The sequence below is a fragment of the Leptodactylus fuscus genome, chromosome 7, assembly GCF_031893055.1.
Source record: "Leptodactylus fuscus isolate aLepFus1 chromosome 7, aLepFus1.hap2, whole genome shotgun sequence".
Classification (NCBI taxonomy): Eukaryota; Metazoa; Chordata; class Amphibia; order Anura; family Leptodactylidae; genus Leptodactylus; species Leptodactylus fuscus.
The window spans coordinates 146,653,993-146,667,859 of NC_134271.1; the positions used below are offsets into that span (position 1 = coordinate 146,653,993).

Here is a 13,867-nt window from a genome sequence, read left to right on the forward strand (position 1 = left end):
AAGCCAACGTGGCAGATGGGAGTATAATATACTCTGATTGCTGGAAGGGGTATAATACTACAGACTTAAAAGCTGCTGGCTACGACCATTTAACAGTGAACCACAAGTACAATTTTGTTGACCCAAACACTCAGTGCCACACGCAAAATGTGGAACGTTTGTGGGGAAGTGCTAAATGGCGCAATAAAAGACAGCGCGGAACAGCCCGCCAGCATCTGGAGTCATACTTAGCCGAATTTATGTGGCGACAAAATCATTCCAAAGAAACAATGTTCACAGATTTGTTAAAAGAGATCGCTAATTTCATGCCTCCTGTTTAAGACAAGTTATATAACACAGCCCGACACGTCCATTTCTCTCACTACGATGCTGCTGCTGTCCCGATAACTAGTGCTGAGCATCTCTGCCGGCAATTACGAAATAAAGTATATCCACTTACAATTAGCTGTGTGTGTGAATGCTGCTGAACCCGATGCTGTCCCAAACTCATCTGCGATGCGCGATGCTGTCCGGAACTGTACTGCGATGCGGGTATGCGGCCTTGCTTGCTGCTGTCCCGATACTAGTGCTGAACAGCTCTGCTGGCCCGATAACGGAATAGTACCCTATTCTTTTATGGATTTTATGGATTTAAAGCCATTCTCCATTTTACTGTCATTATCAACAAAATGGCCTCCGGCCCCTCAGAGCGCCACCATATAGTTAGCCCAAACTAACAGCAGTGATATCTCTGGAACCCTGGAAGATAGCGACAAAGATGGAAGTCTCCTGAATTCAGTGCAGGGTCAGCTGTGTAACAGTATATAACACCTCCAACTTATAGGACATGAAAGGTCCTGTATAAAGACCCTCCCCATGTATGATACTATATGTTATGTGTAGATTTATGTCTCTATGTAGATTTACAGAGGAGACTCTCGGCCTCTGAAACAAGTCACAGGACACAGACACAATGACAATGGTAAAAGCGGTTTATTCCATACACACACACGGCACTATTATACTACATGAGCGGGAAGCCGTGTAACCTCTTATGGCTTATATGTAATAACATGGGATAGGAGGAAGACCTCATACAAGTTTGCAATGAACTGTTCTGGTGTCAGATGGATCAAAAAACAAGTCTGTCTTGGGGCTGATGACAAGAACATTACAGAGATGATCTCCTGGCTGTCACACAGTTTGTGTCTTGGTCTATGAGTGGATTTTACAGGATAGTAACTACCGTAGAGGCAGCGGAGGCCCGGACCATTAGGGGGCCCGGTGACAGACGCTACCGCTGTGTTTTTGTTTTCTTTTTTTAATAGGCCGTTACGGGCCCTATTTACTTGCCGATCCTGGCTGGGCCGGGGTCGGCAAGTGATACCGCGGGCCCCACAAATACTATCATTATACTCAGGGGTCTTTGCAGACCCCCGAGTATAATGATCGGCGGACCGGGAGAGGTAAGGGAACGTAAAAAATATTGTTACTTACCTCTCCACGATCCTGCCAGGCCTCCTTCATACTTGTCTGACGTCTCTGACATCACATGAACCCGGCCTGCTTCCCGGGTCATGTGACGTCTGACGTCTTTAAAGAAGGACGAGAGCAGCGGCCGACAGCATAGGAGCCGGGGAACAGGTAAGCAACTGTTTTTTTTAATGTTTTTATTCCCCCGGGTCTCCGATTATTATACTCTGGGGTGTCCACAGTGGGACATAATACTGTGTGCAGGGGCCACTATTGGGGATAATACTGTGTGCAGGGGCCACTATGGGGATAATACTGTGTGTAGGGACCACTATGGGGGATAATACTGTGTGCAGGGGCCACTATGGGGGATAATACTGTGTGCAGGGGCCACTATGGGGGAAAATACTGTGTGCAGGGGCCACTATGGGGGATAATATTGTGTGCAGGGGACACTATGGTTTTTCAACCAGCCCACAAACTGCACAGAGTGAATGGAACCTGTTCAGATGCCATTCACTATGCTGTGGCAGTCAGGTATCAAGTGTCAGTAGTCAAGTATAAGGAATCAGGTGTCAGAGTCAGGAGTCGTAGTCAGATGTCAGAGGCACGTGTCAGAGTCAAGTGTCAGTAGGTAGTCAGGTGTCAGAGTCAAGTATCAGGTGTCAGTAGTCAGGTATCAGACAAATTAGATGTCAGAAGTCAGGTATCAGAGCTGTAAACTAGCATCAATCTGATGTTTGACTCTGATATCTGAGGATGTCCTAATATGGACACTGTAAAGGTAAACAGCTATAAACACATATTAGTCAGGCAGACCTCTAAAATGTGAACACTGAGTTCACACCAGTGCTTGTTGTATGTTCAGGAATTCCATTCCCTTCTCCAAGCAGCGCTTTTCTCTCCACCTTTTTCACCCTTTTCGAGCAGAAACCGAGTGGAAACCACACAGACCCCATTATAGCCTATAGGGTCCACGGAATTCCTAAGGTAATCACTTTTTTATGCAGATTAGGTTTCCCTTAATTGGATCCCCAAATGGAAACGCAGATGTGACTAGCCACATATAGACATCTGACTTCTATTATCACCAGTAATATATCTTCATATTTGGTTTGTATGTTTCCAGCTTTCTTATTTCTTCCTCCTCCTCTTCAGACAATTCTTTGTACTTCAGCCTAGAACATAAAACAGACAGTGCAGCATTAGTGAGTTTGTATTGAAAGGATTTTCTCCTGACCTCAGATTAGTTAGTGACTAGATCTGCTGAGGATGAATCTGTACAATCTTACATGTACATAGTCGGCACTGCAGGACAGATAATAATGAAGACATGACCACCAGAGCGGCGCTGTAGTAGCAGAGGATCTACCAGGTGAGAATAAGTCATTTTATTTCCATATGATATGATATTATTCCCTGCTGAGCGGCCATTTCTATCATTCCTAGACAACCTCCTTATAAGACTTTTCTTAGCATGTTGTTATATTTTATGGCAAACCGAGCAGTATATGGCAGGACTAAGACAGTTGGATAGCAGAGTGTGACCAATGATATTATAGAAATAAGACAGCAGGATAGCAGAGTATGTCCAGTAGTATTGTAGAAATAAGACAACGGTGTCCAGATTCTCCTTCGCATTTCCCAACAAGGCTATGGATGGGTGGAAGAGGTGCTGGCCAGAAGCAGGAGGGAAGATGTCAACCAGGCTGCAGAGTGCCACTTGTTGGATCTGCCTTCTCTTCCTGGACCTTCCATCACCCCAGCCCTGCCAACATCTGAAGCCATCAGGGATAGTGAGTACGCCTGCCAGTCGACAGTGGCGCCTCTTCCCACACCATCCTCTGGGTCTGCTGAATTTATATCTGTTTTGAAGCATATTTTAGAGGTCCTTGAGGGTTAGTCTGTTTTTTATACTCTGGAGCAGGCGGTTAGGGGTAATCCCTTCAGGCTCTGGTTTTACCTTCAGGGACTCTATTTATCTGTGGCGTAGTCCCCCTTGACACTTATGTTCTGGTGAAGGTTTACAACTGCATAGTTATGGTTGAGTATGTAGTTATTTGGGGTTTGTTGTCAGTGGACCACGTTACGGTTAATAAAGAATAGAGTAGTGGAGCATAGTGTTGACAAGAAACCGTGTGTTGCTAAGACATTTGGCAATTGGCTTCAAGCCTTTGTCATTATGTTGGGGGTTTGCTGTGGTGGCGGTATGATGAGGAGTTTCGTTGTCGCCACGTTAATTTTGTTTCGGTGTCCCCAACTCTTTGTCTCCATCTTCTTCAGGAACGGCCTCTCTGCGCTTCTTATTCCGGAGCTGGCTTCAAATTTCTACGCATGCGCAGTCAGGTAAGCGGCCACAGAAAAATGGCCACTTACATCAGGTGGGCATGCGCAGTCTGCTCTGCCTGAGGCCCAACGGCAAAGCCGCATGCGTAGAAATTTGAAGCTAGCTCCGCAAGAAGACGTGCAGAAAAGGCAGTTCCTGAAGAAGATGGAGGCGGTGCTGGAGATTTCTCTTGAGATTTCTACCAAACGGACACACTGAGAAGACATCTAAAGGTAGAAGAATAGGCTTTCTTAACGAGGACCTTTCATCAGTTGGGCACATGCGGTTTTATATATACCGCTGGAAAGCCGACAGTGTGCTGTATTCAGCGCACTGTCGGCTTTCACCATCTGTGCCCCAGATGAAGAGCTATCAGTGCCGGTACTGTAGCACTTCACCGTCAGAAGGGCGTTCCTGCAGTCTGTCAGGCGTCCTTCTTCACAGCAGCGCCTATAGCACTGTACTGTGAGAGCAGGGAGGAACGCCCTCCCCCCATAGTGCTCATCCATAGATGAGTACTGGGGGGGGGGGGTTCCCCCCCGCTCTCACAGTACACCGCGATAAGCGCTGCTGTGAAGAAGAACGCCTTTGAGACCGTCAGAAACGCCCTTCTGACGGTGAAGAGCTACGGTGCCAGCACTGATAGCTCTTCACCTGGGGCACAGATCGTGAAATCTGACGCTGGAGAACACGGGAGCACGGGAGAAGTGGGGTGATATATTTTGGGGTGTTTTTCTTCATTTTTCTATGAGGTGTGCAAAAAAACTGCCTTTAAAATGACACTTGTGTGTAAAAAATATGAATTTTTTTTGTTTGAGGCAAATTTTTTCAAAACTTATGGGGTCAAAATACTGACTATACCCCTCAATGAATACCTTAAGGAGTCTAGTTTTATAAAATGGTGTCATTTATGTGGGTTTTCAATTGTTTTGGTAACTCAAACCCTTGTTTGAATGCACAATGGGCCTGAAACATTTTGAAGCAAAAATTGTTTTGAAACCTAGTTGGTGCTCCCTTCTTTTTGGGCCCTACTGTGCGTCCGCATATAGGATTAAGGCCACAAAGTGCACATTTTTGAACACAGGAGAAATGGGGTCATCTATTTTGGGGTGTTTTTCTTCATTTTCATGTGTTATGTACAAAAAAACTGCTTTTAAAATGACACTTTTGTGTAAAAAATATGATATTTTTTTGTTTGATGCAAATTTTCTCAAAACCTATGGGGTAAAAATACTCACTACACCCCTCAATGAATACCTTAACCACTTCAGTACCGGACCAATTTGTGGTCCAGGACAGACACATTTTCAGGTTTTTTTGTATGTGCGGTTTTGAGGGCTGTAACATTTTTCTTGTATGTCTCAGTCAACTAATTTTTGTGTCTTTTTTTCGGGGACACATAGGGCTTTATTTTTATGTTGTTTTTATTTTCGAATGTGTTTTAATTTTTTTTATATCCAGGAAAATATAAACATAATAGGAGAGACGTGTCTGGTTTTCAATTTTTTTTTATTATTTAATAACACAAAGTGTCACTGAAAAACTTTATAAAATAGTTTTTCCTCTCCGTTACGGTAACTTTTATTTTGTATGGTGTCTTCGGGGGTGGGGCTATAACCTTTAATAACAGCGTTTTATTAGTGTATTATTTAATTTAATTTTTTTTATTTTATTTACATTTTTTTAACTTTTGTATTATATATATTTTTTTTTCAGTTTGTGTCCCCATAAGTTTATAAGAGACCTTTGGAGACATCTGATCACTTTTTTTTGTATTGAAGGCTGATTTCCCCTGCAACTGAGGCTGGTACTTTTAGCCCCAGTTGCAGGAGGAATACAGCCTCCTGCACGCTGTATACACTGTATACAGAGCTGATCTGGGTCCTGTAGGACCCAGCAGCTCTTGCAAGACGCGGCTCCCGGCGGATCACGTGACCGACAGGTCAGAGGGTGCTGGCATCATGGCGGCACCCATAGCCGTGTATACAGCGCTCATTGAGCGCTGTATACACAGTGATCGAGATGGCAGGGAATAAACCTTCCCTGCCATCTCTCTGGGAGCTCCGGCTGAAGTTACAGCCGGCTCCCAGTGAAAGCAGCTGCACGATCTTGTGCAGCTGCTGTGTTCTGACTGGACATACAGGTACGTCCGGTCAAAACTAGGCAACCAAGATCCAGACGTTTATAGTCTATGGGCGGTCCGGAAGTGGTTAAGGGGTCTAGTTTATAAAATGGTGTCATTTATGGGGGTTTTCAATTGCTTTGGCAACCCAAATCTTGTTCGAATGTGCAATGGGCCTAAAATATCTGCAAGCAAAATTTGTGATTTGCAATCCAGTCGGCACTCCCTACCTCTTGGGCCCTACTGTATGTGCGTACATAGGACTAAGGCCACAAAGTGTACATTTTTTAACACGGGAGAAGTGGGGTGATATATCTTGGGGTGTGTTTCTTCTTTTTGATGTGTTATGTGCAAAAAAAAACTGCATTTAAAATGACACATATTTGAAGAAAATGAAAATTTTATTTTCTTTGTAATTTGTAATTATTGTAATACAATATTTGTTCACTATTTATTCACTGATAAAGTCACACAGGGCAAATTTCCAAAATTTGGCTTGGTCATTAAGGTCCAAAACATGCTGGTCACTAAGGGGTTAAATATTTTCCACATTATTCCCTGGATAGTGGAGGTAGCTACTACTGAAATCACATCCGTTCACCACGGGATAAGTATCCCCCAGACGTAGGATCCATCTCCGGATCTATTTGCTGGATTCTCCTCAGTTGCTCAGGGTACAGCACTTTTTTATCCACTATCCCCTATAGTGAGGTTTTATTTACAGGAATTAGATGGGCTAAATACTCTGCAAAAGCGGTTCCAATTGCTCATGCTGCTTAAGAAATTTGTCACAGAAATATGTTTCTTACAATAAACACATTTTAAAGGGGCTCTATAAGGAAAATCATGAGGCTATGTCCCATTTTGCCCATACTGAGCATGATCGGTGAGGTCATGGCCACCGCCCCTGTTGGGCAGGGACTTGCCTTTATATACTTTGAGTCAATGCCCACCGGGCGCTCACACTTTGAATCCAAAAAATAAAGGTGCACCAGCTACATCCAGAATGGAAATCAGAAATATTGCAGCAGATATGTAAAATTTAACTTTTATTCTTCATTTTCAAATAAAAAAGTTACATCGTAACTATGGTGGTACAAAGCTCACACTTTGACCAAATAAGTTTGAGACAGGAGGTTATGGCTAGGTTCCTGTGTAGGCAGGTTGTCAGATTAGGGCCTAGGTTTGGATTCCTTGGCACTACCTTTAGAGAACCTGAATAGCCTATTGAACTGTCCATTACATTGTAGCTCAAAGCTGCTTGTGGAGCGCTTTATTTTGCTGGCCAGGGGTGACGTTTAACTCCTGGCAGCCTTTCCTGTGCAGTAGGGTGAAGCATGTGCTAGAGTCTATTTCTCTGCTGGAAGGTCGCAGATAACTATTGCAAGGCTTCATTTGGCTTCACCCAGCAGCTATACATGGGTGCACTCTTCCAATGAGGTTAACTGGTGAGAGTTTGTTGCAGTCTGTTCACACTGGAACCGCACAAACACCACTGCCAGTGAAGTTATCTGGTAGTTCGCATTTCAGGCAGACGGCCACCCTCTTGGGGCCTGTGGACCTCATTGCAGTGTCTTGCAGTCTAGTTTTGTCTCCGTTAAGTTTCCTTTTTAAAAAAATACATAGAGAGAACCGTAACACCATGGCTTGAGACTCCCCACTGGTTTGACTCCTTTATTTAGGCCTAATCAGTTGTAGAAAACCGCAACAGAATGCTGATGCTCTGCAACATGAATCAGGGGCAGAAAATAAAGAAGAATCCAAGGGAGATGTCTGCTCAAATTACTCTTTACTTTTCAATGTCTGAACATGTTTTATCTACTTGTATGTAATGGACTTTATTGCACTCCACTCCAATAGGCCTCCCTCAGCAAAAAAACATTAAGAAAGAATTTACAGGCGTTGCAACTACCACAGGGGTGCATACCTATGGTCTCTTTGCTGAAATTGGTGGAGCCAAGTCTTATCAGGTGTTAAAGGAGACAGATAGCTTTATACCAACTTATCTCTAAGGTTCTGTCTCCTTTGGTAGGAAATCACTGGCCTGGTGCCAATAAGTGTCCCAACATCTGGATAAGTTTTTAAAATATTCCATAATGACTCCATTATTTTCCTCATATCCTCTGCCGCTCCATCAAATGTTGCAATGATCCACGTGTCATTAATCTGATCATTGCATTTACGTAGATTTAGGAATTGTGTACAGTCGATGCTCAAAGCATGTTGGTAGGCTTTGTTATTGAAAATCAGATAACAGAGAACAATTCATGCGGATTTTAAGGTACTGGCCCTTGGGGATCCCAACTCTCAAAGATGGAGGGTGCCAGCTCTCCCACCACAACAGGGAGTTGGTTGCCGTATCCTGTCGACATTCGTATGGAGGTCACCTGAAGGCTCCTTGGAAATAATTAAATCCAGGAACGTCATCTTTTCTTCCTGGATATCCGAAGTAAAGAAAAGGCCAAGATCGCTACAATTAAGTTCCTGTACAAAGATATCAAATTCTCTTCTGGGTCCCTCCCACAAGATGAACACATAATCTATGTGTCTTACCCAGAGGAGATTCCGGTGAGACCACTGTTTGATGATGTCCAAAAAAACTCTTTCTGCCACCAGCCCAGGAAGAGGTTAGCATATGTTGAGGAACCATTGTCGCTCTCCTGAACTGGTAGAAGATTGTACCATAAAAGAGAAAGATATTTTGCTCTAAAACAAACACCAGGAACACCAAAATGAATGAATTATGTTCAGCCATGTGGTTTTCTCTTGTATTCAGGAAATCCTCTACTGCCCCATACACCTGGCCGACATCACCTCTGACAACACATGAACAAACCATCACCAGGTTTGGCTTCTGCTCCCATCTTTATGCTAATATACATCATCCCGTGACATCACCCCTGCACTAATACAGAACACCAGTGACTGTCTCTCTACCATCTGAAATATCATGTCTTTGCTTTATCTGAAACTGAATCTGTCAAAGACTGAACTACTGCTATTTCCACAATCTAATAGATCTGTCCCTGAAATTTCCATTTAAAAATCATCCTAGTATGACTCTGTGCATGTTTGTACTCTTGTATACTTGAGTATCTTGCTGGTAGCCAACAGCATGTGGCGCCAATTGTCCACACGTGACCGTATACGTGACAAGCAGTTTTTTTGGGGGGGTTTCCCCCCTCCCCACAAATTAGCAGGAATACAGATCAGTTACTTCTTGCTATATACCAGACAAACAGCTTTTATTTTGGGGGGCCACAACAAAATAGCAGCAATCCACAGCAGTTACTTCTTGCTATATACGTGCAAACCAGCTTTTCAGGCTGTGTAAACCCAAAACAGGGATACAGAGCAATTAGATCAGGCTATGTACGCTCAATCCAGTTTTTCACGGTTTGTAACCCCAAAACCTAGGTGGGAGACCCAGAAATTCATTCAGGCTATATCAGCTCAATCCAATTTTTAAGGGTCTATCCCCTAAAGCTAAGTGGGAGACTGTTATGGTCAGCAGGGTTTATTTTTTTTTAAAAAAAACTAAATAAATGAAAGCCCTGCGTAGCCCTCTGGGCTTCTGAACAGCCAACACCTAGTGTGAACACTGTCTGACAGTTGATGTCACTGCCAGCTAAATTAAACAACCAGGTTTGCTCTGTTACCAATCACAGAGACCTGTGCAGTTAGAGCAGCCGCTACAAATAAACAAACTGGCTAGCCTGAACTCCAGGACAAGCCTGAGACGAAGTAAACCCTGTGTGTAATTGTTCCACCCAAGCACCCAGGCAACTACTGCCAAGCCCACTCCCAGTAACCCTGTCTGAGAAGTAATGCTAGCTAAACCTACTGAATTCTACCACACACATACAAGGCAGCATGCTGCCTGACTAACAGTGGCATTGCTACCTCAGGGTAATTGCTAGCTAGGCCAACTAAGGTTCACAGGCTGGAAACCATATACACTCACGCACACGTCAGGTTTGAGAATGGATCTTAGAGCGCTGGGTGATCAAGCCAGCCCCCTTATATAGGCAAGGGGGCGGTCATCAGCAAATAGCCCAGCTGCCCAAGCTGAGCGTCCATTGGTCGACACACCAGTCCATCAAATAGTCAATGCAAGGCTGTTGCAAGGCAGGTTAACCCATGCAACCCTGGATTGTGCAGAAGAACAGGCAGCGATGCCCATCTCATGGCTGCAGCTTCTGCACAATCCTAACAGAGACCCAGAAATTAATTCAGGCTATATCAGCTCAATCCAATTTTTAAGGGGCTACGCCCTAAAGCTAAGTGGGAGACCCAGAAATTAATTCAGGCTATATCAGCTCAATCCAATTTTTGGTCAATCCAGATCTGCTAACAGGTTTCGGCCATTAACACATAGGCAAACATGCCTGGGCCCAGGTGCAGCGGAGAAAACCATATTGCCATATCATCCAGGATGGCATCCCTGACCTCGGAGGCAGTGTGCTGTCTGTCCCCCAAGTTGATGAGCTTCAGCACAGCCTGCTAACATCTCCCAACGCCAGTGTTACAGCGTTTCCAGCTCGTAGCTGGAGTCAAGGTTGCAGCACAGTAGGCTTTCAGATAACCCCTGCCATGAATTTTGGGTTGGGAGAGGAGATAGGCCACCCCAGTTTGCACCCTGGGCCCAGACTCCACTACATTCACCTGGCCTGTCATTAAAGAGAAGCAGCATCCCTGACCACAGGGGCTTGTCGGTGGTCAAGTGGACCATGCAGAAAAGCGCAGAACTCTGGGCCCGACTGATGTTATGGGACACGTGCAGGCGCAAGGCGGGGACAGCACACCAAGAGAAGTAGTAATGGCTAGGCCCAGCATATGGAGCTGGCTGGGCCTAGCCTGGGTAGGCTGGGTATCCAGAAGCTTAAACGCCAACATCTCCAGGGCCAGCAGTTTTTAGATGAGGCCGTTAAAGGCTTGGGCATGTGGGTGGCTTGTGCTGTACTTCTGCCTGCAATGAAACGCCTGAGAGATGGGGAGTGGCTGGGAAGAGGCGCATGATGGTGCAGGCCAAAAGAGCGGATGAGGGTGAACTCCCCAATGTGTCAGAGACAAATGTGTAGGTGGCCAGGCTGGTGTAAACAGTGGAAGAGACACTGTCGGCAATGCCGAGCGATGATTGTCCTGCATTTACTCTCTCCCAGTGAGCCCAGGGCTTGCCTTCCAAATGACAGCGCACCCAAAAGGTGGTAAGGTTGCTCTTTTCAGAGCCGCTACTCAGTATAGACTTGCAAAGTGTGCAAACAACACTAAATTTGTCATGTAACTGGTGACACTAGGCACCTCAGTGGCGGTAGTTTGGCCAGGGAGTGCTGCTAGCCTTCTGTGTGACAATGAAATCATCTGCCACTTCGTCATCCTCCTCTTCCTCCATCAATATACGGTTTGAAGTGGACAGGAGTGTGCACTGATTATTCTGCTGGAATGGTTCTGCTCCTATGCCTGACTCCTCAGCGTACAATGCATTATCCCTGATGGTGATGAGGGATTCTTGCATCACACACAGGAGCGGGATTGTTAAAATCAGTAGTGAATCGTCAAAGCTGACCCTCTTGGTGGACACCTCAAAGACACGGAGAGATCTTGCATAAGTCTGGCCACATGAGCGAGTTTTGCTTGAGTGGCTAGTGCATGGAAAATCTTTGTCCTTGCTTCCTCTAAACATGCCTCTGCCTCTAGCCACCTTTTTTCATGCTTAGGTCCCTCCACATCTATACTGCTTTCCCTGCTATACATCACCCCTGTCATGCCTCTGCCTGCAGCCACCTTTTTTGATGCTTAGCCTGCCTCCATATTTATATATCATTTGTGCGATTTTTTTTTTTTTTTTTTGCTCTTCTGTACCAGAACCAAGGATGTGATTTTTAACTGATACCGGGGGTGGGGGATTTAAAAAAAATCATTATTGTTTTGTCTCCATGATGTGAACTATGCATTTTTTTCTTGAAAAGCAACCTAACATGAAGTCAGCCATGTGTGCCATTGTGTTACTTGGCATGACTTATAATGAGCTTCTAACCAGCACAGTTGGGGGAATCAGGGTGGATTGAGCCTCTAACCAGAAGAGTTTGGGGGCATTATTGTGAATTGAAGCTAGTAGGAGCAGAATTTTGCAACGATGATGGTGGAGGAGTATGAGGAGGAAGAAGAATTGTAGAGGGTGAGCACACACATCAAACTTCATGTCAGGGTACTTGACACTGCTGGAAATGAAAATGATGGGTCTATCCAGTGGCTGCTCATTTTGATCAGCATCAGCCGGTCAGCATTGACAGCTGGTTGTGCTTATCCGTGATGATGCCACCGGCTGCACTGAAAACATTTTCCGATAGCACACTGGCGTCAAGGCAGGAAAGTGTCATGACCTGATTGCGTGTTGGTGTATGTTTCTGTCGGGGATTCGATCCGGGCTTCTGTGATCTGGTGGTGGGAGGGGGAGGAGGAGGAGGAGGAGGAGGAAGAGGAGGAGGAGGAGGAGGAGGCTTGGGGACAGCTGACCATTAATCTTTATTACAAAAATGATTGGACCTCTGTATAAGCAATGCCGCCCCTGCTACCTCTTGTATCACCCCCTCTACCTCATAGATTGTAAGCTCCTGTGAGCAGGGCCCTCAGTCCCATTGAGTGAATTGACTATTTCTCTGTAATGTCTCTTTTTGTCTGTACTTGAACCCTACAAATTGTACAGTGCTGTGGAATATGTTGGCGCCAATAACATTTAGTAATTATCTAATTACATATTAACTAATTTACTAATTATCATTAGTAGTAGTATATCATTATCTTTTCTCTTTCTACCATATGTCTCTTGGATGGGCCAAAAAACCTACTCTGCTTCTTTATTATGCCCAAATTTATGTATACTTTGCAAATGTTCCCTATCTCCATCCTGTAGTCTTATTTTAAAGCACTGCACCTAGAAAACTGTGACTGTGACACCAAAATCTAACTTTTTGAGATTGCACAGCATACCATATATAAAACACAATTTAATAATTCATATATACAAGCACTTTCATGCAACTTTGCAGCAAACAGAGATCACTAGCAAAAAATGTACAAAAATTCAAATTTGCCATAAAAGTGCATGGGCAAGCAATCCCTTTCTGCAAACAAAATGCACTTTTCACAACACTGCAATATGTAAGGAGTTCATACATACTATATATATATATATATATATATATATATATATATATATATATATATATATATATATATATTGTAAACAGGCAGATGGTAAAGTGGTAGAGGGCAGGTACATTCTACTAAGATGGTTAGTATCTACAAGGTGACTGGCTGGAGTATGGGACCAGGAGTTAGGTGTTGTTGTAAACTCAGGCCGATACTCCAGTCCTGGGTTTTGCTGGCTGACTCAAGTGGTCAGCTATAAAAGCACTGAGGTTGCCCATGGGAAGGGGGTGTGGTCGTCTCTTGGAGGAGAAACCTGTTGTACACACTGCCCTGTGTGTGTCTGGAGGATAAAACCTTAAAATTCACCTTGTGTGTGGGTGAGGAAAGCCTGAGGACTTACCTTCTTTACATCCTGAAGTAAGGACTGTTTTGTTGTTTCATTTTTGTACCCTGCTGAAGAAAGCTCCTTTATGTTATCCTTATGCTGAAGAAAGCTGTTTTTGATTTACATTCTGTGGACTGTGTGAACTGCCTCCAATAAACTGACTACAACTGAGAGCTAATCTCCTTGCCTCCGTCTGCTTGACCTAGCAACTTACCTTCTCTGAGGGTCCCGTATTTACAATATATATATATATATATATATATATATATATATATATATATATATAGTGAGGATGTGAACCCAGAGGGCGCTGTGGAGCAGCCAGAGTTAGGGTTAAAAATGACTCTGACCACACCCTTGAGTCAGAGAGACAGGGGCTCACTCCAGAGAGGGAGGGCTGCCAGTGACCTGCAGGGAGCAGGGTAGAGAA

The 13,867-nt window shown here is 44.3% G+C and overlaps 1 protein-coding gene across 3 annotated transcripts in view; it reads right to left on the reverse strand.

Moving 5' to 3' along the window:
* Nucleotides 1-957: 957 nt before the first annotated feature.
* LOC142214296 (NACHT, LRR and PYD domains-containing protein 12-like) overlaps nucleotides 958-13,867 on the reverse strand; it is a 398,233-nt gene continuing 385,323 nt past the window's right edge. For all 3 annotated transcript variants that reach the window (XM_075283201.1, XM_075283206.1, XM_075283205.1), the window contains one exon: nucleotides 958-2,630. In XM_075283201.1, coding sequence (XP_075139302.1) covers nucleotides 2,540-2,630 — 91 coding nt within the window. In that variant the 3' untranslated portion in view covers nucleotides 958-2,539. The remainder of the gene's footprint in view (nucleotides 2,631-13,867) is intronic.